This window comes from Fundulus heteroclitus, chromosome 16 (genome assembly GCF_011125445.2).
Source record: "Fundulus heteroclitus isolate FHET01 chromosome 16, MU-UCD_Fhet_4.1, whole genome shotgun sequence".
Taxonomy (NCBI): Eukaryota; Metazoa; Chordata; class Actinopteri; order Cyprinodontiformes; family Fundulidae; genus Fundulus; species Fundulus heteroclitus.
The window spans coordinates 9,272,965-9,298,009 of NC_046376.1; the positions used below are offsets into that span (position 1 = coordinate 9,272,965).

At 38.6% G+C, this 25,045-nt stretch overlaps 1 protein-coding gene and 1 non-coding gene across 3 annotated transcripts in view; both read right to left on the reverse strand.

The window, feature by feature from the left end:
• Positions 1-25,045, reverse strand: part of kcnh6a (potassium voltage-gated channel, subfamily H (eag-related), member 6a) — a 47,764-nt gene that overhangs the window by 12,873 nt on the left and 9,846 nt on the right. For both annotated transcript variants that reach the window (XM_012878818.3, XM_036148313.1), the window contains exons 3-8: positions 22,693-22,842; positions 22,295-22,398; positions 20,306-20,615; positions 17,974-18,176; positions 6,371-6,793; positions 2,775-3,201 (exon numbers count right to left, since the gene is read on the reverse strand). In XM_012878818.3, coding sequence (XP_012734272.2) covers positions 2,775-3,201; positions 6,371-6,793; positions 17,974-18,176; positions 20,306-20,615; positions 22,295-22,398; positions 22,693-22,842 — 1,617 coding nt within the window. The remainder of the gene's footprint in view (positions 1-2,774; positions 3,202-6,370; positions 6,794-17,973; positions 18,177-20,305; positions 20,616-22,294; positions 22,399-22,692; positions 22,843-25,045) is intronic.
• Positions 22,876-22,947, reverse strand: trnac-gca. Its single transcript has one exon. It is a non-coding gene; the product is annotated as a tRNA-Cys (tRNA).

Here is a 25,045-nt window from a genome sequence, read left to right on the forward strand (position 1 = left end):
AATTTACCCATATGGAACGTACAATTAAATTTTAATGATATAGCAGCAATTCATGATACATATCATCTCAAGGCACTTGAACCGAACAGCTACTTACCAGTTACCAGTGTTGGGGGTAACACGTTATAAGAAACGCGTTAGAGTACTCTTATTAGTTTTTTTCAGTAACGAGTAATCTAACGCGTTAGTTTTGCGAATTCAGTAATCAGTAACTCCGTTACTTTAAGAAATTCCCTCGATAAGGAAAGTGAAGTCCCTGCTTTTCTGCATTTAGTCAGATGTGGCTGCTTGCGTCTGTACCCTGCTCCTTGCCTCTGTGTGTGTGTGTGTGTGTGTGTGTGTGTGTGTGTGTGTGTGTGTGTGTGTGTGTGCGCGCGCGCACCTGTGTGTGTAAGCTACTTGTGTTTGTACCCCGGCAAGATGGCCGAGAAGACAGCGTTTGATTCTTGGAGGTACGCACATTATTTTGAGTTAAACAGCGAAAAGGACAAGAACATAGTGGTAAAATGCAATCTGCCCAGCTCTGTGAGCGCCATGGCAGCAAAACATTTGTAAAAAATAAAAAATAAAAAAGCCAGTCCACAAGCAACCTCATTCACAACATGTTTACTTAGAGGTTATTACATTATGATATAAGTTCACATTATTTATTAACTGTATCTAAAAAAGAAAATCTAAATATATTTTAAATTCAAATGGAAATATAAAATAATACAATGCAGGACTTGAATTGTAAATATTGTGTATACTAGGTCATCAAATCAGTGTCAGTTAACTCTGTCAACCAGGTTGCCTGTAGGGATTTTTAAGGTCCAGCTGGTGTCAGTATTCAGTGACACAGTATCGGCGCAGTATAAATACAGTTTGGCAACGTGTCGAAACGCTTCATGACGGGAGAGAAACGAAAAAGTAACGCAATAGTTACTTTTACTGGTAACTAGTTACTTTTATAGTGGAGTAACTCAGTTAGTAACTCAGTTACTTTTTGGGAGAAGTAACTAGTTACTATAACTAATTACTCTTTCAAAGTAAGGTGCCCAACACTGCCAGTTACTCACCTGGAACTTAACAGCTACTTCCCAGTTACTTATGTGGAACATTCATGAAAGTAAGTAAGTTCTATGAAAGTTCCATGAAAGTACCTGGGAGGTCCCGTCCCAGTACCAAGTAAACGCCACAAAAGTACCCAGTAAGTTCCATAAAACCACCGTGTAAGTTCCAGGAAAGCGGCTGATAAATTCCATTCAAGTCCAGTGAAGTACAATGTAAGTGCCTGATAGGTTCAATGAAAACAACTGGTTTGTTCCATGACAGTACCTGCTAACTCACATGAAAACACTTCAAGAAAGTACCTGATATGTTTCTGGAAAATACAAAGTAAAGGCTGGTTCACACGGCAGGATTTTTAGCCCGAATTTCCCCCTTCCGAGAGGCGCTGATTATCAGCGAGTCTTTTAAGATAATCTTAAGAGAATATCCTGTTGTGTGTGGCGTGTTAAGAGCGATCGTGTCCGCTCTGTGGTACGTCGGGACCGCTCCGATCTCAAATCAACATGTTGGATTGTCTTGCCCTGTGTGGCATCCCCCCCGAAGACAAACGAGCACATAGCCTGTTGAATGTGACGTGTAGCCAATCAGAAAGCGAGGTGAGAAAAAAACTCCTCAACTCGCCTCCATTTCACCGTGCAGCAAGCGTAGAGCCCCGGTCTCATCGTCACCGCCTTTTCTTTTCGTTGTTTTTTTCTCCGTTAAAATCAGTCCACAAACTATCGCCATTATTCTCCCCCATCGTTCATGTTTGTTGACTCTGAACTCACGTTTGATCTTGAGAGGATTTCACAAGATTTGCCGTCTGACATCTGAAAGATCTGAAGTGGAATCTGTTCGTGTGACCGGACGCAACACACTGTACGAAAAAAAACCTGTTTTATCCACGATTTTTTATCGTAACCTGTGCTGTCTCTCAGACTTTGAATTTTTAAAATATTTTAAAATCCTAACCTGACTCCAACCTATATCCATCTGGAAACCTTCCGTTGAAGTAATTTTGGGAAGGGGCGAAAATACTGGTTAGCTGATTGGCCTATGTTGGTGATAGACGGGCCAAATAAACCAATCAGATCAACGAAGCATATGACGTACTAACAGCGACGACGAAAACACAACCACAAGCTCTTGCCGAAACCAGTCGGGAGAAGAGCAAAAACATCTTTTCCTCTGAGAAAAGCCTCCAGAGCAGTGTTTTGCTCTTCTTTCAGTGAAGAAATACTCTGTAATTCCAATAAAATTTGCTCGATAGCCACGCTAACGCTAGTTTCATCGGCTAAAGCCGCCATGTTGTTTAGACTGAACTGTCGCGCTTGTCGTTGCGTCACACCTCAACCCGCCTCAAAGCCAACGCTGATTGGATGTTCGTTTGGTGAACGGCTCCAAATTTTCTTTAACGGAGAGTAGCCAGACTGATCTGCGAGTGAAACCTTGAAAGCTCGCGAGATCAGGATGGTCTCACGAGGCTACTGTGAACCAGCCTTAAGCTCCAGCAAAGAACCTGGTAATTTTCCTGAAAGTTCCACTAACACCTTGTAGATTTCATGAAAGTACCCGCTAGGTTCCAGGAAAGTACCTAGTAAGCTACATAAAAAGTTTTAGGAAAGTACCAGGTAAGTTCCAGGAAAGTTTCAGAAAACAACCTCTAAGTTTATTTTTTAAATGTTCACTCTGTATAAGTGTTTTTTCTTTTTTCCTTTTAGGATAGTCTTTACCACTTTACTCACAGCCAATGAGCATGACACAGATGGAGAAGATCTTCTCCGGGTTGGTGTTGGGGGAAACGTTGCCAAAGCCCACACTGGTCAAGCTGCTGAAGGTGAAATATAAAGCCGTAACGTACTTGTCTTTAATGGACGGGCCTGAGGTCCTGTCACTGCTGTTGTACTGTTTCCCTATCTGATCAGCCAGGTTGTCGAGCCAACCGATCTTCATGCCGCCGATGCGCTCGGAGCCGGTGCGCTCCACGTTGCCGATGGCGTACCAGATACAGGCCAGCCAGTGGGCGATGAGGGCGAATGTGCACATGAGGAGGAAAAGAACAGCAGCTCCATATTCAGAGTAACGGTCCAGCTTCCTGGCCACCCGCACGAGCCTCAGCAGCCTGGCGGTCTTCAGTAATCCAATCAGAGTAGTTTGAGTCTGTGGCTCCGTCTGGTGGTACAAGCAAACTCATGTTAGAGTTACACTGCAAAAACGGAACTCAAAATAACAAAAATTTTCTTGAAATGAGTGCATTTATCTTTGGCTGCTCAAAATCAAGGAGAAACGCACTAATTTCAAGACATTTTCACTTATTTTTAGTTCTGTTTTTGTCGTGTAGAACATGCGACACTGCAATAAAGGGAACTAAAAGTAAGTAAAAACGTCTTCAAATTAGTGCATTTGTCCTTGATTTGAGCAGGTAAATAAGATTGTCTGCCAATGGAATGAGTATTTTACCCCTAAAAAAGGGTAATTAGATAGAGTGCACACGGTAGAGATGAATTGTTCCAATTTTAAGTGCAAAAATCCTATTCCTTTGGGAGATCATCGTATTTACCTGCTCAAATCAAGGGCAAATACGTTCGTTTCAAGAAAATTTTACTTCTAGTTCCCTTCTTGCAGTGAATATTTTTTTTTAAATCACTGAAGTCCGGCTTTTCTTCCCAACTGAAGGCTTTTGCTATGCTTTTGGACATAAAAGAAAAACTTCTTGGTGTTGAGGCCATATCTCGTTTTGGTAAGCCCACAGGAAACTTTGCTGAGAGAGCTCTGTGATCAATCAATGATGACCAACTTTGAGTTTACCTGGAGAGGTTACCCCATGGTTACATGAAACCTTGTATTTTCAAAGAGCTTATAATGCCATGACCAGTGTTGAGCAAGTTGCAGTAACAAAGTAACTAGTTATAGTTACTATGTAGTTAAAAACTCAGTTACTGTACTCGTAACTAGTAACTAGGAAAAGTAAAATGCACTTTTTATGATCTAAAGTGTCAATGAATTTAGATGACTTTCCTGTTATTGGAACTTTTAATACTACTAAGTTCAGTTATCAAATATAAAATGCATACAAATTAGTTAAATTGAGTCAATATCTGAAAATATTGTACACTCATCTATACGATTATAGTGTGTGGTCAAGACACTATCAATTGCAATATAGTTATTTGTGATGATTATTATATTGTTCAATGTTTATAATGAAAGAACAACAAAACAAAGTAGATGTCTTAGAACGTCCTAATTATTGCACGCTAACAGGCTATTAAATGGGTACAGCAACAAAATTAATGCTTTTCCACCAATATAACAAAATAAAATACACCTTGTAGTAAAATTAAACGGGGCTCCCACCATTCCAAGTAGAATGTACTTCAAGTATTTTCATGACTATTACAGTAAAAAGTAACAGCAGACCAATGAAGAAGGCCCACTTCTGACTATTCAGACAGTCCAAACTGAACTAACTTCTTTCACCTATTTTTTCATCCATGCTGCACTTTTTTGCCTTTGACTTGAGCAAATGTAAAATAGTGGCTAAACCTTCAGCTTTCAAGCACTTGTGTGAATTTTCAAGGCTCTCCTGCATCACGGCGTGTGTCTCTCGCTGTTGGTCCACTCCATTATCAGTCCTCAAGTCATACAACCTTTATATGTGTCTCTGCTTCAACATGCCACTGCAAAAAGAGAACTAAAAATAAGTAAAATTTTCTTGAAATGAATGTATTTGCCCTTGATTTGAGCAGGTAAATAAGATTATCTGCCAATGGAATGAGTATTTTTACCCCTAAAATAAGATAATTAGATATACGGCACTCGAAATAAGATGATGGAGATTAGTTGTTCCTATTTTAAGTGCAAAAATCTTATTCCATTGGCAAATAGTCCTATTTATCTGCTCAAATCAAGGAAAAATACTTTAATGTCAAGAAGAAAATTCTTATTTTTAGGTCTATTTTTGCAGTGTGGCTGTTATTTTTTAACACCATTACTCCCAACACTGGCTCACCTGGAGTGATTGCTGCCAAAACAAAAAAACAACAACCTCAAAGGTTAGTCTAATCTGAGAAATCTGACACGGTTCCAGTTAAAGTCCTTCAGTCTGGCATGTAGGTAGCTTCTCCTCGGTATTAAGGAGGCTTGGTGACCACGAGATGCAGCCCTACACTGCAAAAATGGATCTAAAAATAAGTAAAATGTTCTTAAAGTTAGTGTATTTATCCTTAATTTGAGCAGGTAAATAAGATTATCTGCCAATGGAATGAGTATTTTGACCCCTAAAATAAGATAACTAGACATCCTGCACTTGAAATAAGATGATGGAGACGAATGGTTCATATTTTAAGTGCAAAAATCTTATTCCATTGGCAAATAGTCATATTTATCTGCTCAAACAAGGACAAATACACTAATTTTAAGAACATTTTACTTATTTCTAGTTCTGTTTTTGCAGTGTAAGATGCAGTTTTAAAGCAGCCAGTGAGCTTTGGTTGTTGATTACCTTCGTTACCATCATCCTCAATGTGTGTGGTAGCAAGATAAATTAGGTTTTTAAAATACTGTAGTATTGCAGTAGGGGTTGTTTGGCGATTATCTATTTTCCCGCCATTTCCTGACTTATGAACATCAACACACAAACACACACCACCAGAAAAGGATGTTCTCTGGTCTTTCTTATTCTGAGGAGTGGCAAAGAGAAATTAACCTGTGCACCGTGTCATTTTTACATCACAGTGAAGCCAATTTGGATTAGTTAACAGTTTCTGCATACTTTCATTATCTTCACTGCAAATACGGAACTAGAAATAAGTAAAATGTTCTTAAAATTAGTGTATTTGTCCTTGATTTGAGCAGGTAAATAAGATGATTTGCCAATGGAATAAGATTTTTGCACCTAAAATAGGAACAATTTATCTCCGTCATCTTATTTCAAGTGCAGTACATCTAATTATCTTATTTTAGGGGTCAAAATACTCACTCCATTGGCAGATAATCTTATTTACCTGCCCAAATCAAGGATAAATACACTAACTTTAAGAACATTTTACTTATTTTTTAGATTCGTTTTTGCAGTGTAAAAAAAGAAGAAGCTAAATTAAGTAATATTTTCAGCTAAATTGCCAATAATTGTGTTACCTGTGACGCTGCAGAAAAACAATGACTTCAAACGCAGGATTCTTTTAGTCCCTTTAAATAAATGGACTTTATTTTTCTGTGTGAGATCTCAATAGGGAGAGCCTGTTAGAGTTTAGGGAAAACGATTTTGTCTCTTAATGATTACCCTTCTGTAAATATAGACTAGCAAGAGAACAAACAAAGTGTATTTTTTTTTTCTCACCTCTTGCGACCCGGAGCGAGATATGAGCAGATCAAATGGGATGGCGGCGACTATATCGATCAGGAACCAGCCCTTGAAGTAGTGCTGCGCAATGCGGCCCGGGTGGCTGACCACCTCGTCGTTGCTGTTCACATAGGTGGTCCTGAAGTTGATGAGGATGTCCACGATGAACATGACGTCCACCACCAGGTCCACCACGTTAAGTGGGTTGCAGGTGTAGCCGCACGAGCCGTCTTCGTCTTCTGCTTCGTTGAGAAGGAAGGCAGCAGAGTACGGCGTGAAGATGGCCGTGTAGATGACCAGCAGGAGGATGACCCAGTCCCACACGGCTTTGAAGGGGCTGTAGTGAAGAATGGTCCACTTGTGGATGCGTGGCGCCTGCAGCTTGTATTCGGGGAGCACGTCGGCGCCGAGGGACAGCACCTGAAGGAAGGATGTATTCCAATTATCCAAACAAAACGTATTTTTTATTCATCGAAATATATCGAAATTGGGCCGTAAAATGTATTTCTTAAATGAGAAGGGAGGATATTTGTCATTGATGTAAAAGAACTCAAAGAACATGAAATCTTTCTATATAATGTCAATAATTATAATTATTTTTTTAATTGTTCAAAACTCTTTTGATCATTAAAAGCAGCAACCTTTACAACCCGCAGAGCCGTTTCTGTCCTCGGTCCAGCTAAACACATTTTGTTTAGAGCCACAAAAGTTACACATCTCTCTGAAACAAGAGCTTGTTTTTATAGTATACTACAGGAGATTTGTTTATTTTTATTTTTTTAAGTTAAAGATCAAGTTTTTAATTATTCAACAAACAGTATTTTTATATTTAGGTTTAATGCATTTTCTTCAATTGGAGAAATCAATTTGATTCTTCTAGCAAATGGCATCAAAATGATGAAAACGCAAGTCGTTTGCAACCTATTGACAAAAAGATACTTAATTTATCTATAGTAAACTATTCTATACACCAGTAGTTTCTTTTTTTCTGGAAATGTTATGCATATTTTGGAGAACTAAATAAATCCAAATGCTAGCAATTTTAAAATACCTTTAAATTACTGCATTTTTGGTCCAAGTTTTTAAGAGCCAAAGCTGAAGGTGTAAAGAGCCACATGCGGCTCTGGAGCCACAGGTTGCAGACCCCTGATTTAAGAGGTAAAAGGTAAAACAAAAAATACTTTCAAAGAAAAAAAAACCCTACAAAACCAGCACAGGTTGTTGTATCGCAGGGTAAACAAAGTAGTAAAAAAACATTTGCTTACAAAGACATTTGTAAGCAAATGTTCTCTGTTCAGTCTAAAACTAGGGCAGCACTTCACAATAACAGCAATACTTTTGTCATACCTAAAGACCTAGAGGTGGAAGTATGAACAAAACAAACTGTTTCTTGGTGTTTTTTTCTACCTGAAGTGTTTATAACACAAAGTTATATTTAGATTGTAAAAAAGAGTGCTTGTTGTTCACCCCTACAATGCTGATTGGCATGTTTGAGGGCAGCATTTAAATGGTGCTACTTGCTTTGTGAATGGGTCGACATTCTCGAACAAAGTTTAAAAATGTAAAAAATCCTTTTGTTTGTTTATTTATTTTTTTAGACTTGTAACACACTGTGTGAAAAAGTGAGTCATCGTTTTGCAACAAGACCCCAAACCAATTTTTCAAAACAAACGCTAGAGCAGGTCAACAGCGGCATTCAACGACGTCGGTCGCTTTTTTTTTTTTTAATCATGACTCATTTTGAAGTAGCGGCAGGTCAGAAACTAACACAGCCTCCTGGGTTTAAGGCCAGAAAACAAACCTCTCTCATCCGTCTGTCAAGTTCCAGGTCAGCACAACGCAGTTAATAAACAGTGAGTCAGCGATGAGTGAGATCCAACTGACCGGTGCCACAATGAGAGCCTCTGCGTCCTGGTTCTCGTCCTGCTGCTGGTAACAGGAACAAACCCGCCAACAAGCTTGTTCTGCACAGACCATCTCCTTTCCTGCATCGCCTTCTGGCTGTAAAATTAAGCAACCGCCTCCTCTCCAGCTGCAAAGTCAGTCTCGTCCGGCGGCTCCCGTAAACGTTCCCTTTAAAGCGCTTCCTCACCTGCCTGAGCTCAACCCTGCCTCCCCCACCCCATTTCGGGTCCGACATGTGACAGCTACAGCCGGCGTTCTGGTCAATTGCGGATCTGGGTAAGTGCTGGTATCGACTGGGTTTCGCATAGAGAAGTGAGATTGGTTAATTCACGAAAAACAGCAAGGTCAGGACAACTTATAAAAGTAGAGATGAGGATGCTTTAAATGCACTATTTCTCTAAGCTTTACTTAGGTTAAGATGATCACGAGTAAAACAGCTAGATTTGTACACCGAGCACAATTTGACCCTGATCCATCAAACCAAGAATGAACCACAGCAGGATATAATCTAAATATACTTGTAATGGACTTTTCCACTGTTCACAGGTAAAAGCTTGAAATTATGGCCTGCGTTCGGCTTCATCCTCTGAAACTTTGAGGAAAAACATCTTTTGCTGGAATTACAACAGCAAATCTTTGCAGATCCAGTGACCAAACCTTCTCACCCGTCTTAGCATAAGATGGATGAAATGAGTGTTTTCCTCGTTGATTTGAGCTGGCAAATCAGATTATTTGCCAATGGAATAAGATTTTTGCATTTAAAATTCATCTCCATCATCTTATTCCAAGTGCAGGATGTCAAATTATCTTATTTTAGGGGTAGAAATTCTCATTCCACTGGCAAATAGTCTTATTTAGCTGCTGAAATAAAGGAAAAATATAAAAAATATAAATATAAAATTTTAAGAACATTTTAATTACTTTTAGTTCCCTTTTTGCAGGTTTCATGCAATAAATAAATAGTGTTTAGCAGGTTTCGTCTAACCAGAGCACCTTATTTCAGATGTTTGCTGTCTCTCACATGGCTTGTCACAAACTGCAAAGACGACTCCTTATGGCTTACTTTAAAAAAATCTCTCTCTTCTTCCAATCTTTAATAAAAGTTTCTGGAGTCCACAGCAGATTCTCCCACCTGAGCTGTGGATCTTTGCATCTCCTCCAATGACGCCATGGGCTTCTTGGCTTCAAACGTCTCCACAACTTTTCTCTGACCTCTTTGCTATATTCCTTGGTCTTCAGGATGCTGTTTACTCATTAATGATCTATGACAAACTTATGAGGACAGAGGGAGTTATACTGAGATTAAATTACACACAGAAGAACTGTATTTAATATTTAGGCAAAGGTAAATTTTTGTTTAGGGATATGAAATTAAACGTGGGCTGAATATATATGCACGGCAAACCTTTCTGATTTTTTTTATTTGTAAAACAAGAATTTAACCCTGTGTATCATTCCATTCCCAAATATCTGCTGTTTGAAGTTTATAGCTGTAATGTGACAAATGGGAAAAACAATAGTTTTGCAAGGCACCGCAGAGAGGAAAACCCTTTCAATCTTGCAGTCAAAAAGAAAACAGCAACCAGAAATAGTAAAGTAAATAGCTCCTCAAGGACCACGCACATGGAGAAAGGTCTTTAAATATGCACTTGGCCTTATTTGGCAGAAAGAAAATCACTGAGAAAAAATAAAGTAATGCCCTTACGGGGAATAGCCAGGAGTCTAAAGTCTATTATTGTAAAAGAGGGATGCTTTTATGTGCTCCAGCTCCAGAAATCCTTACACAAATCCAGTGGGAAAATGCAGAAGTTATAGGAGTTCCTTAAATGCAACGTGAGCATTCCCACAGTGGCCGAACAGAAAAGCCAGCAAAGCAATGACAGCACAAACACGCGAGGAGAGGTTCGCTCATCCAAAAAACTTTATTTACGTTATTGATGTTGTGCACCACTCTGTGTCATAATGATGACCAGGGAACGGGTTTGCATGCAACTGCTCCCCGTTCAGCAGAGGAAGGTTACGGCGTGTTAAATCCACAGAGTTGAAAAGCTTAAACACATCAGATTTAAAACGCAGAGAGTATGAACCTAGTGCGGTACCTGCAGTAATCTATATCAGTCTAGTTTTCTGCAAATTTACAGAAATAACTGAGGGAACAACAGACAGTTGCAGTTACGTGCAGATACAATCCACTTAGATGCTCAGTTACTTATTAAAACTCTTACTTTAGCCAATTTTTGTTTCCCTTTTTTCTGCCACTGCACTGCAAACCAGTAAACATGTATTTCTGCACCATAATCCAGTGAAAGAAAAGCAGAATCAAGATGCCAATAAAGTGGATAAGCTGCAGATTCTGTTAACAGTGTTTATGAAACCTATTTTAACAGAATCTCAATGTAAAATTGTGCTTGCGTATGTTGAGGATGGTAGAAAAAGAGGACAGAGTAGTAGAGGACGTAGAGGAAATGGCAACAATCAAACAGGAGCACGGTTGCTGGGGAAGAATCATAGCGAGATCCAGAGGAAAACAGCAGGGAGCATAAAAATCAAGTACTCACAGGCTGAAGTTTCTGCTTAAAGCTCATGATGACGCACACCACAGAGCGGAAAGTAGGAGAAACCTAACAAAAAGATGTTTTTAAAAAAAAAAAAAAGACAGAGGTAAAAAGTTCTCTGTACATGTGTTTTTTTATCTTCCTCCCTTCTGTTCCCTCGCTCTTCCTCCCTGTTCATAGCACTGCCCTCGCTGAGGGATCCTCTTTCCAACACATAAAAAAATGATCCACCGACTCTCTGAATGACGGCATGCAGTGCGCATTCTCCGCTGGCATTTAAAAACCAATAACTGGACTATAACAGACAAGCAAAGCTCCAAGCTTTCCCCTTTTTCAGCCGAGTTTAGGGTTTTACGATCTGCTCGGGAAGTACTTATGTAAACATTTACAGGAGGGCTTTTTAATGTATTGTGTTGCAATCGATACAACATCAATAGCTGGCTGTTACAGTTAAATAACCCAGAAACAAGGTTATGTTTAGCAATGACATGCCTTCTGGCATGTTTTAAATGCCATCTATAAATCTGGAGAAGCTGTAATTATAATCTGCAGCATTTTTCATGAAGAACAGCTGCTTCACAAAAACAATAAGGTCTCATTTAGAGTTTAAGATGAATCCAAAGCTTAAATCTTAAAATCACAACATCATTCTGCATGTGATGGGTGTTAATTTTTCATATTTTCACCATGTCATTCATATATTTATAAATGTCCCTGTTCCAAACTAAATATTTAGTCAGCAAGCTAAATATTTATCTTGCACACTAAATATTTAGCTCCAAACTAAATATTTAATCAGCAAGCAAAATATATAGTTTGCAAACCATAATGTTTTTATTTTTCAAGCTAAATAGTTTGTCAGCAAGCTAAATATTTATCTGCAAACTAAATATTTATCTCCAAATTAAAAATGTTGTTTACAAACTAAATATTTAATTTCCAAAACAAAAATTTAATTTGTAAACAAAATATTTTGCTTGGACCTAAATGTTTAGTTACTATGCAAATTAATTTACCATTAAGTGGAAGTGGACTACCAAAACAAAAGCTTTACAGAGTTTAGCTATCCTCTATATAAACTCCTGCTGCTGGTGAAACTGAATCGCTTCAGCCGTCGCTCATGTAACTTTTTTTTTTAAATAAATAGCTATAAGAAAAACTATTTAAAACAAAATATTAAGGTTTAACCTAAATATTTTGTCAGCAAACTAAATGCTTAGAATGCTAATTACACATTTAGTTTGTACCTGTGGCATTTATAAATGTATGACTGAAATGGTGAAAATATGACATTTTTTGTCTTTCTCTTATGAGATTTTTGACTGTGTAACTTTATAAACCCCATAGCAACACATAGAAAAACTACATTACTGGAACTAAACTCTAAAAGATGCACCAGTGAGACACAACTTGCAATATAAAAATCCAAATCCATTTCTAGCACTGATTTCTCTTAATTTACACTGTCAAAGCACAATTTAAAGCCAGGGGGCGCCACAAAAACATATTATATTTTCCCTCCAAACACTCACACGTCATACTGGTGCGCTTGGGTTTCTCTAAACTTGTCTGTCTTTAACAAGGCAAAGCTGAATCAGTCACACTGTGTGATCTGTGCAGACAAATCAATATGGACAAAGATCAATGATCACTTTCCTTTCTGTTTTTTTTGAGAGGTGTCAAGTCAAAATCCAATTATAAACATTCAATTATAAAACAGCACACAAGCAAGAGCAATAGTGTGCTCAAATACTGTTTTTACTGTAAAAGTAAAAAAAAAAACAGTCCCATCAAATGACCTTTGAGAAACTGTATGAACAGTTGTTTTTTTCAGATATAATTATTACTCTGCATAAAGCTTTATCTGCATTTACCTAAAAAGTAATTAAAATTGTACAAAGAAGCAGCACAAAAAGCAAAAAAAAACAACAAAATTTCAACATGAAGACTGCTTCTGGGGTGCAGCTTTACAGATCCGGATAGCGCAAACACCCGCTGCCCTCCATTTCCATTAGCTACAGGGGCCAAGGTCAACGGCAGCATCAAGCCTCTGAATGCCGCTCGATAGCCTCACAGCGGCGGCCCTTTTTTTTTTCTCGCTTTCATAACTGCATCTCACCAGGCCCCCTTTTTACTCCCACAGACAGCTCCACGGACAATCTGTGATCCCCGCACACCCTCCCACTCTCCACATGCAACCTCAAAGACTCAGTACCAAGTCCTCCTCACTTTACAACGCCTTCTTGCCATGCATGCAGACATGACACACACCTGATACAAAAGCTTTTTGTCTTTGATCTGGAGCAAAAAATAAAAAATAAAAATAAACAGTTGTTAATAAAATTATCAGCTTTGGTGCATTTGTTTTCAGGATTGCAAAAGTCTGTAGGCTTTGTCTAACTAAAGAAAACAACAGAAATGTAAAGACTCTCACAAAAAGTACTGATCACCTCTTATAACAACTTTGATAAACATATATAGTAACATCATCTTTATTGTCATTGAAACATACATTTTAACCCATCACCCTTGGGTAGCAGTGGGCTGCCATGTGCGGCGCCCGGGAAGCGTTCTGGGGTTAAGGGTCTTGCTCAGGGACCCAGAGTGCCGGCACTGGGGATTGAACCGGGTACTTGCATCTTTCTCTGAGTGCAAGCGCGCTGCTCTAACCACTAGGCCAACACTCCCCATACACCGAGACGGTAGGCAATTTGGGGTTAAGTGCCTTGCCCAGGGGCACATTGACATGTGGCAAAGGGGAAGCTGGAATCAAACCCACAACCTTCTGATTGCCAGACGATATATATATTTATATATATATATATATATATATCTATATATATATATATATATATATATATATATATATCTATATATATATATATATATATATATAGATAGATAGATAGATAGATAGATAGATAGATAGATAGATAGATAGATAGATAGATAGATAGATAATCTTAGGGCTGGACGATAATTCAATAACTGTATATATCGAATGATAGCCGTATATTATTGATAAAAAAAAGGGTCAATACAAAGTTTAATAGAATAATAGTTTTCCCTCATTTTGTATTTTAGCCATCTAGGTTAATATTCCAGCGATTAAATCCTCCCAACCAATCACAACTCAGACCCAGGAACTCTTCAAAGAGTTCAGACAGCATGCATTCTTATTTCTTTTTTAAAAACTTGCAGTTTTGGTATAAAGTTGGTTTAATAAAAGATAGAATTTAAATTCAGTGTTTGTGTGACTGTATATAAAAATAGGTCGCTAAGCAAAAGCATAAAACGGTCAGGGCTGAACTTAAAATATATGTTTTTTTGATTAGTTGATAATTAACAATATCATCAATATGATTTCTATTTTATCGATATGCTTTTTTTCTATATCATCCAGCCCCAATATATATATATATATATATATATATATATATATATGTATATATATATATATATATATATATATGTCCCATTGTGACGGCACAAAGTCATAGCCAGTTGACTGCACAGTAATACAAATAATAACAAATTAAAATCTTGAGCATCCAAATGATCGAGGCATTCTAAAGGCGGAGGAAATAAAGGGAGAGAGGAGAGAAGACAGGCTATTTCTGTAGGGGTGTTGGTACGGCCATTTCAGCTCAGCACGCGCATGTTCTGAATAAATATGGCTGTTTTACACATGCAGAGAGTTCAACATGTCGGACATGAGCAAGCTGGGGCTAAGGGTCTTGCTCAGCGACCCGTAGTGGCGGTCTGCGGGGTTCTTCAAGCCTTCTCAGAGTGAAAGCCTGCCGCTCTGACCATTAGACCACCACTTCCCACTGTTATAGCGGAGCGGTTCCAATGTCTGAGCAGACTAAATCACTCTTAACACAGCACACATGGCAGGGATATGTCATAAAATTCTTATCTTAAGAGCAAATCCGGCAGATCAGGCGACCTTAAGGTTGTCAGAAGGGGAGGATCGGGGGGGAAAATGGTGCTAATTAGGAGAGAGTTCCGATGCAAACCTCTCAAAGTTCATGCACACCAAATTTGTTCATCCATGTTCCTGTAAAATATTCATGTAAATTATACTAAATATAATATAAGACGGCTCACCCGCTACTACCATCTAATGTAGAACAGATTACTAGATCAATGTGTGCTTCTGTGCTTTTTTGTTTCTCTTGTTGTGTCTCTGTTCTGTCTTCTGTAACCCCCAGTCGGTCGAGGCAGATGACCGTTCATACTGAGCCCGGTTCTGCCGGAGGTTTTTTTTCCCGTTAATGGGTGGTTTTTCTTCCCACTGTCGCTTCATGCTTGCTTAGTATGAGGGATTGCAGCAAAGCCATGTACAATGCAGACGACTCTCCCTGTGGCTCTACGGTTCCCCAGGAGTGAATGCTGCTTGTCGGGACTTTGATGCAATCAACTGGTTCCCTTATATAGGACATTTTTGACCAATCTGTATAATCTGACCCAATCTGTATAATATGATTGAACTTGACTTTGTAAAGTGCCTTGAGATGACATGTTTCATGATTTGGCGCTATATAAATAAAATTGAATTGAATTGAATTGAATTAAATGAAACAATTCATGAAATGTTATAGCTGCAGTTAAAATGACTGTAAAAAGAAAAGTGTTTTCAAAATGCACCTCGCGTTCTGTTGGATTCTTTTTCTTTCTTTTCAGGAATTAAGAGCAAACAATTGTGAATTTACTTTCAACAGTTCTGTCCTGAGCTAGGTATTATTTGCTCTCTTAAAACAACAACCGTGCTGTAAAAAATGTTTATTTCTAAGGAGAGCGAGGCTCCAGGCAGATGGTGTGTGGTCTGTCAGCAAACAGCATCCTTGAGACGGTTTCGATATAATAAACGCCTTCAACAAGCCGGCGACAATCGTAACAAGAAGTCAAACAAACCAAGACGAACGGACCGTTGAGGCGAGCTCGCAGCAGATACGCTGGTTTCTTTTTTATCAAGACTTGCCCCTGACATTAACAGAGTCAAGATAACGAGTTAAATGCTCGTTGCCAAGCCTTTAGGGAGACCTTCTGTTTGTGCTGCCGCTTTTTTTCCCACGGACACATTGCATCCTTGTTGCGCAGTGAGTCACAGCCGGCTGTCAATATCACACTTGCTCTCTGGGCGAGGAAGCGAGATCTCACTGTCATCGCGGCCCGGGCGCTCACTCACAAACCAGTCGCATATGGTGATATCAAAGTGCAAATAGGATGCAAATTAAGGACCAGTCTATGATGAGCAGGTGGATTGTTTGAGGTTACAGGGAAGAAATGGAGCTCTAGAGCTGAAAAGCTTCACTATTTCTAAAAAAAAAAAAGCATTAAGATTAAATATCTTTAATTTAAAATAAACGTCTGAATTAATTGTATTCAGGTGAACACGGTCTGGTTGTTATTGAGTTACCTAATGTCAGTTTATGTGGCATTTCTTTCTTTCTTTCTGGATTTAAAAAATGTTACAATGCCATACCTTTTAGCGATACAACTATTTGAGCCTAAGGACAATAATTTCACAGCTTCCTTCACCTTTTGTATGGCTTATAAAGCGTGAAATTCAAAACTGTCCACAGAGAGCTTGCACAGAATGAGACAGGTGTCATTGTCAAAAAGGTCTCAGTCTGGAGATTAGAGTCACCTTAGTGTTCACCAGTTAAAGTATATACCTTACAATATTTAGGGCATTAATTACTGCATATAAATTCTATTAAAAAAACCCTTTTTTAAACATATTGTTAGTAGTTGGGTGAAGCCATTTGTTCTGGAACACTTTGCCCTTTTTAAATTATAATGACAAAAGCAAATGTCCTCATGACCCTGGTCATTTTTGCATAGGTTGTGGCACATAACACACATACAAGCTGATTTAAATGGCTACTGAAGGTTACCATTGTCGCCTGTGGTTTGTTTGCTTGTAATTAGTGCCTGTGTGAAAGGTGAAAGGTAATTTCACGTATATATATATTCAGTGCTGCGATGACGGTGCTTCACTCCAAGCCACTCATCATTAAGGATCTGCAGGAGAAGGTAGCAGACCTTCATAAAATAGGAAAAGGATTTAAAAAGATATCCAAGGAATTAGGAATACCAACCTGCAGTGTTCAAACAATACCACTTTACAATAAGGCTCCCTTTATAGAGGCTTACAAACGGTTTGCAGATGTTATTAATTAATCTGTAAACACTAACTTAATATGCATTAATAAAGGACGAGAAAGAGACAAAAAATAGACAAAACCAATCAAAATGTTGCTAAAACATTTCAAATTCATGTAATCCATCCATCCATGTAATATTCTGCTTTATGTCATGTTTATAATGTTTAGTAATCATTAATAAAGGGTATCATGGTGTATGCTTTACAATAAGGCAACGATACAGAATTATGTTTACAAATGCTTATTGAGCTTACAAGGTTGTACTTTAGACTGAAATATTTAGTATAGCAACTCTCTATACATACATATATATATATATATATATATATATATATATATATATATATATATATATATATATATATATATATATATATATATATATATACACACACACACCAACCAATCAGAGCCAAGAAAGTTTCTGTTTAACCACACTTTGCTATTTCTAATGGGCAAGAGTCTGTTGCTCCTACGTTTAAATGATAAAATGTGTATTAATGGAGTTATCAAAACAAATTTAAAAGCTCAGTATTCATATACCTCTAATAGCTGTTCCAGGTTCAGTCAGATGTTACAACTTTCCTCTCTCGCGCTGCAGTGTTTTCCCACTGTTGTCAGGGAAGGTGTGTATCGGTGTGATTACAGGCGGCTGAATTTGTTCTGCTGAGAGCGCCAATTGAGTCACACCTTAGGCGAGATTAATATTTTACACTTTTAACCCGTGACTGCTGATGTCTTTAGGTGCCGTCAGTGAGCACAGAGGATCAGGCCATTTATAGACACCTAAGTCAAGTCGTGTGCACAAATATATTTAGCAAACCAGAGTGACACAGAACAACAGGATTACTGATACAAATTGCTTTTTTGCAAAGCTCCCAAAAAGAAAAAAACACATACATCTTGGCAACAGCAACCAGAAACATAGCAGTCCTGCTTTCTGCAGCGATTCTGAACGAGATCTCACCTGTGTGACCTGAGTGACCTTTTCAGTGACATTCTGGGTCCGGTCTTTAACCTTGCTGGGGGCGATGATTTCAATCTCTGTAGGCGTGGGGGGTCTCAGTCTGTCCGAGCCGAACGTGAGGGTGACCTGCGGGATGCGCCCGATGGTTCTGTGCCGTATAAGATCTGAGTCCGAGGTGGAGTTCAAAGCACTGGGCTTAAGGTCTGCAGCAGCAACGGGAAGTCAACAAAGGAGACAAAATAGATATCATTATTTTTTATTTTCGTGCAAATTTAGACAATCAAATACATATCTGGACGAGATTTGGTTGAAACGGCTTAGGAGAGGCGCAGAAAGAAAAGCTGCAGCATTGTTTTGTAAGTAGAAATTAGATGAAAAAAGTCTAAAAAAAGATAAATATTGTCAAGAACACTAACACTTTGTAAAATAATTGAAAATTGTTTATATTGCACATGGAAAGAAAGAAAGAGCGATTCAGGGGTGTTGCATCGTTGAAGCAAACTTAATCAGTAATCAGTCTTGGGTATGATGGGACCAGGAATCTTTTATCTGCACCCTAAAGGACTTGTGAAATGTGAAAGAAGGTGATTTCTTTTATTATAATTTTTTATAGAAAGCCTAAAGTGATCTGTTTATTTTTTTGGTACTAAAACACATGCATACATGCACATTAGCGATAACTGAGTGTCAGCATAAGCAAGCCTTTTTGGAAAGACACCACTGTCGGCTTCAAACGTAAAAAAATCTAAAGTGAAAACGAAGGAAAACGTGTCGGCCTAGATTTGAAATTTGTTGGTAAAAATCAGAAAATGACCCATCTATGGAGAAGCAGGACATAGATGTACTACAAAATATTTTAAGAGACACGTAAAAGAGTAACACTGATTTTGGTTTCTCTCCCGTACTGAACCTCAGACAGCTGCTCGTGCTTAGAGAGAGTTTTTTTTAAATGACTTTATAAAGAAATTAGCTCTTGATGTTGGAGCAAATTTATTTTATTTGTTTTCATGTAGGTTGCATTAAAACAGAAAATATTGTTCCTACGCAATACAATGACACTGTTAAAAATTGATGCACTCTTTCTTTCTTTCTTGTAAGTCGTTAGTCACCGTGTTGTTTTCTAAATTATATAAAATAAATTCAGGGTGATCAGTATGTTTAATGAGAGCAATTATCCAGAATGACTTACCATATTTTTTGGACTATAAGGCCCACTTAAAATATTAAGGTGCTCAGCTAGCTATTTACACATTTTACCATCCGTTACGCCGCTTCGTCCCACTGACAGAAAGAGTGGGAATTATACACAGCAAATAGGGTACTAAAAGTAAATAAAATTTTATGAAATGAATGTATTTGTCCTTTATTTGAGTAGGTAAATAAGACGGTCTGCCAATGGAATGAATATTTTTACCCCTAAAATAAGATAATTAGATAGAGTGCACTTGACATAACATGATAGAGATGAATTGTTACTATTTTAAGTGCAAAAATCTCATTCCATTGGCAGATCATCTTATTTACCTGCTCAAATCAAGGGCAAATGCGCTCGTTTCAAGAAAATTTGACTTAATTCTAGTTCCCTTCTTGCAGTGTAGGAATTTGACATAAGAAATGTAGGCAACAGTACGCTCGTCTACGAAGGGGAAAATGTCCGCGGAGAGTCAGAGCGGAGTCCGCCAAGCTCACAGTATGCAATAATAATAATATAATATATAATAATATAATATAATACTAGTAAAGTATGCGCACAGTAAGCCTGAGTATGTGGGAGCCTTTAGGCAGCCCGCGCCTGCACTGCAAAAACGGACCTACAAATAAGTAAAATGTTCTTAAAATGTGTGTTTTTGTCCTAGATTTGAGCAGGTAAATAAGATTATCTGCCAATAGAATCAGTATTTTGACCCCTAAAATAAGATAATTAGACATCCTGCACTTTAAATAAGATGATGGAGATGGATTGTTCCCATTTTAAGTGCAAAAATCTTATTCCATTGGCAGATAATCTTATTTACCCACTCAAATCAAGGACAGATACACTCATTATAAGAACATTTTTACTTATTTTTAGTTCTGAGTACACGCTAGCAGCAATAAACCTAATAAGTTAATTAATTATAAAAGTTACGTTTATTTTGGCTTTATGTAAGAAACAGGACAGTGTAGTCCATCTACTCTGTCCTCCTGACAGAGACGGATAGAGAGCTGCGTACGTGAAGGGGCGGAGTGATATCACACACTTTAGTGCACCTTATGGTCCGAAAAATACGCTAAATGAATAATGTTTCTGAATGGTTTAAAAGATCTGAAACCCCTCCTGTCGGATACTCACTGCTGTGAGTTCGGGTTTCTCCGGGCCGACTGTTCCACTCTGCTCGCATCCCGTCAATGTCATCCAGCGACGAGGCCCGCCTCAGGCTGCGGACGCTCTCGTTGGAGCAGCTTCGAGGCAGCGCCCCCCGTGTGAAGGAGACGCCGGGGTCCAGCCGATCTGTAAGCAAGGAGCGCCGTTTGGTGAAGGACTGGGCAGCAGGGGAGGGCGGATCCAGATCCTGCTCGATTAAAGCCTCGGTCTCAGACTGCATGCAGCTCTCCTTGGAAGGGATGCGAAACTCCTTCAAAGGGACTTCCTCGCTGCTTGGCTGTGAAAGACAGATGATTAAAGAACATACATTTAGTCGTTCAGTAGAGGCAGTTACTTTATGCACTGAATTATGAGATACGGCATCATGTGTTACAGTTAATCTGAATTAATCTACACTACAAAGTTGTTTAATATCGTCTTAGTTTTTCATCCTATAAACACAGTCAGGGTGCGATTTCTTTCTTGAGCAACTTTTTTCATGTCAACAATTAATCACCTGTATTAAAGGGGACATGTGCCTTTTAATGTCTTCTTTTTCACGTTTAGATCACTGAGTTGCGGTCTATATGAAGTGGAACTGCAGTGCTTTGGCCTGAATTTTGGCACCGTTTCTTTAAATGCAAAGGAGACACTTCACACCACCCCTCCAGATTGCAGAACTTTTCACGCCACCCCGTTTGGCCATTTTTGTAGTATGCTGGGGGACGGTGTAATGAATTGTGTGGATTAATAAACCCAACAACTGAACATTTTCAGTTATCCACTTGTAGCGTCGACTACTGAGCCCCTAAAGGGCCATTGAAGGAAAATTTAAAATAAATATACTTTCTGTGTGTGCACCAGAAAGTTTTTTTTAAATGTGCCTTGAGCTTGGACTACAAAATCGCAGCAAGAAATAAAAATGGCGGATGGGTAATCAGAAGTCCGTGACCTTCAGTAGCAGCTCTGTTGCAAATACTGAAAAGTATTGTTAAAAAAACGTACTAGAGAATAGAAAAAACTGAAAGGCTTTAAAAATATGACCCCAAAAAGAATATAAAGATATCTATGCAGCACCTGGACAGATTAAATAAAAGTCTTCTGGACTCCTAAAACCTCCACATACAACAAAATGTATTTAAGGGCTAAAAAAAGTGGATTTTGCACATGTCCCCTTTAACAAATAAAATCAAAATTTCAACATGCAAAATTTTGCATGAACTCAGTTAATCTGTGTCTAACATTAAAATGTATCTTGGGATCTAAAACATTTAATTTTGACATTAAAAATCCAGATTAAATAAATCTATTAGAGGTCAAGTCTCCGAGCTTGTCTTTTACTCAATTATCAATGCTGTGGGAGGCACAGCAGCAAATTCTTTACTCACAAATCTACAATGAAAAGTCATTCTTCTTAAAACAAGACTTGACGAAAAAGCTTTTTTTTGTGAATGTCAAATAATTGCTGTCAATAAATTAAACTAGATTTTGACAGAAAGAATTAAAATAAATTTTTTTTAAAGATATGAGCTATTTCCTGGAGGTTCTCAATTCAATTTTATTTATATAGCGCCAATTCATGATACATGTCATCTCAAGGCACTTTCCAAAGTCAATTTCAATTAAATTTTATACAGATTGGTCAAAAAAGTTCCTATATAAGGAAACCCAGCAGGTTGCATCAAGTCTCTCCAAGCAGCATTCACTCCTCCTGAAAGAGCGTAGAGCCACAGTGGACAGTCGTCTGCATTGCTGATGGCTTTGCAGCAATCCCTCATACTGAGCATGCATGAAGCGACAGTGGAGAGGAAAACTCCCCTTTAACAGGGAGGAGAACCTCCAGCAGAACCAGAACAAGGCTCAGTGTGAACGCTCATCTGCCTCCACCCACTGGGGCTTAGAGAAGACAGAACAGAGACACAGAAGCTCACATTTATCCAGTAATCTGTTCTACATTGTGTGGTACAAATCTATGACCTGCAGGTAATCCACGACCACGCCTTCACACTGATCTTTGGCCAGCGACGGTCTTCGCATGGAGCGAAGCTCTGGCAGCCTCATCTTCAGCCGGCGGTTCTGACCTGCAGGGGAAAGGCAGTCTTGAGAAAACAAACTTAAAACTTGCAGGTTTAGACACAAATGTTTGACTATCAATGTTACAATCTTTATGCTTTGCTTGAAAAAGTCAAAGATTTTCGCTTGAAATAAATATTTGTATCTCTACCTTGTCAAAGTCTAAAAACTACAACGTCATGATGTTTTAAAAAAATAATCGGAGCGTACCATAAAATAAAGGTAGCTGCAAGGTTTGTGTTTTACTACGTCTAGCTGGGTAAAAGTCACAGTTTTTTTTTTAAATCTTAAAGTGGGTTTACAGTAAAGCCATCCTTGAGCGACTCTCTGCCTTAATCCGGACTTCTTGAGTGAGGGATCGATGAGCTCCTGGAAGTCGAGGATGAACATTATGACGTGGCCTTCCTCGTTTTTGACAGGCACGATATCCACCCGGCATGGTCGGCAAATTCCTGTGAAGAGATTAAAAAGAGCTTATCAAAAGTAGGGGGCACCTGGATTTGAACCAGAGACCTCTTGATCTGCAGTCAAATGCTCTACCACTGAGCTATACCCCCTGCACAGCTGAACCGATGTGAACATGATAAAAAGAAAGGACAGGTTAGGTGCTTGTGAGGCATGACTTCACTGTGTAATCAGTGTGATCTAAAAATAGAAGAACAAAAAAAAAAACATCAGTCACCGGACCGTGCGTGCACACTGATTGCTCCTTTCAACAAGTCCAGGTTTAGTCTGGAGGTAAAAAGGAGAGTAAGCTTCAATTCTGTGTCCTGTTGGATTCCCTTGTTCACTTGTTTCCCCTATCCTTTCAGCCGGGGAGCTCAGTGGGAAGCAGGAGACAAAACAAATAGATGCTTGGTGGATTTGAGCTGGCACAATGAACTCATTTCCATGACAACAGCACACCAGGCCTCATGACGAAATGCCTAAAGTAGGATACTGTGCAAAAGTTTCGAGTCATCCCCACGGTCACAACAGTGTGTGACAAAAAAAAAAGACGATTTCTTCTGCCTTCTGTAGCTGACTTTATAAAAGTACTGAACACAATTTAACAGAATCAATGCCTTAAAGCTGTGGTTGGTAATCCTGTTCAGAAACGCTTTTTGTAATACTGGGTAAAGTGGTCCTTCTATCCTGAAAGCAGTCGATACATTATGTATTCAGAAAAAGGAGGTAAAAAAAAAATCGATCTCTGTGGGAGCTGCACACTGCAAAAACGGAACTAAACATAAGTCAAATCTTCCTGAAATGAGTGTATTTGTCCTTGATTTGAGCAGGTAAATAAGATAATCTGCCAATTGAATAAGATTTTTACACTTAAAATAGGAACAACTCATCTCCATCATGTTATTTAGAGTGCATTATATCCAATTATCTTATTTTAGGGATCAAAATACTCATTCCATTGGCAGGTCATCTTATTTATGTACTGAAATGAAGGACAAATGCCCCAATTTCAAGAAGATTTGACTTATTTTAAGTTCCGTTTTTTTAGTGCAGGCCTATAAAAACTCTGACCATTCCCTGCCGTTTGGTCTGAATGGTAGGGAATGGTCAGAGTTTTGTTCCTGCTCTCATCCATATACGTTACACACTCACCCACCTCTGTCCCTCAAGTTTTTACTTATTTATTCTTTTGTGCATTGTTTCCCTTTACTATTTGTAAGGTAACTGCATCAAATAAATATGCTGGTGAATATTCTCAGTCATCCAGGTCATGATCATTCCAAAAAAAGTAAATAAAATAAAATAAAAACTGGACTTTTTTTTCCGAGGTTTGAAGACGTTTCGCTTCCCATCCAGAAAGCTTTCTCAATTCAAAATGTCTGGAGTAGTGTGGAGCTCCAAGCTTTATGTTATTGCCCAAAAAGGCCTTGTTATGGCTTAGATAACATGCAAACTAAACCGAAACAGGTCCACCCCTTAGCAATGGGGAGTCGGTTTAATTTGCATCTGAGTATTTCATCAGATAAAAGTAGTCAGTCTTGTATTGGAAGTCCGAGGTGTACAGGGTGAAAAGGAATGGTGAGAGTAAAGTCCCCTGTGGTGCTCCTGTGCTGCCGACTACCTGATTAGACACACAACCCTTCAGTCGCACAAACTGTGGTCTGTTTGTCAGGTAGTCTCTGATCCAGGTGATTTCTGAGGCCTGATTCTCCTCTAACAAAGCAAATCAGGCTGGATTGTGTTAAACACACTAAAGAAATCAAAGAACACGATCCTCACAGAGATGTCTGCCATGTCCAGATGTCAGTAGGTTTGTTAAAAATGTACGATGCTGTGAGGATTTTTTTCCCCCAGCAGGGACAAAGAGTACTGAGGCTAAATCAAGGGTAATCCTGAAAGTAAACCTGTTAGTGTGCAGAAGACTGTGGCAGATCTACATCTTCCTACACATGGTTTAGACCAAGGCACACTTAAGTTGGAATGGTCCAGTCAAAGTTCAGACCTGAATCTAATTATAAACATGTGTTTAATCTGACTAAGCTTTTGCCTTTTTGCAAAGATAAATGGGCATAAACTCTTGTCTATAGACAAAAAACACACTGCTGTAACCGAAACATAAGCTAATTGTGTTTTTGCAAAGTGCTGAATATGAATGCACCGCCACATTTATAACTTGATTTAAAAAAAACACACACCGTTGTGCTCGTC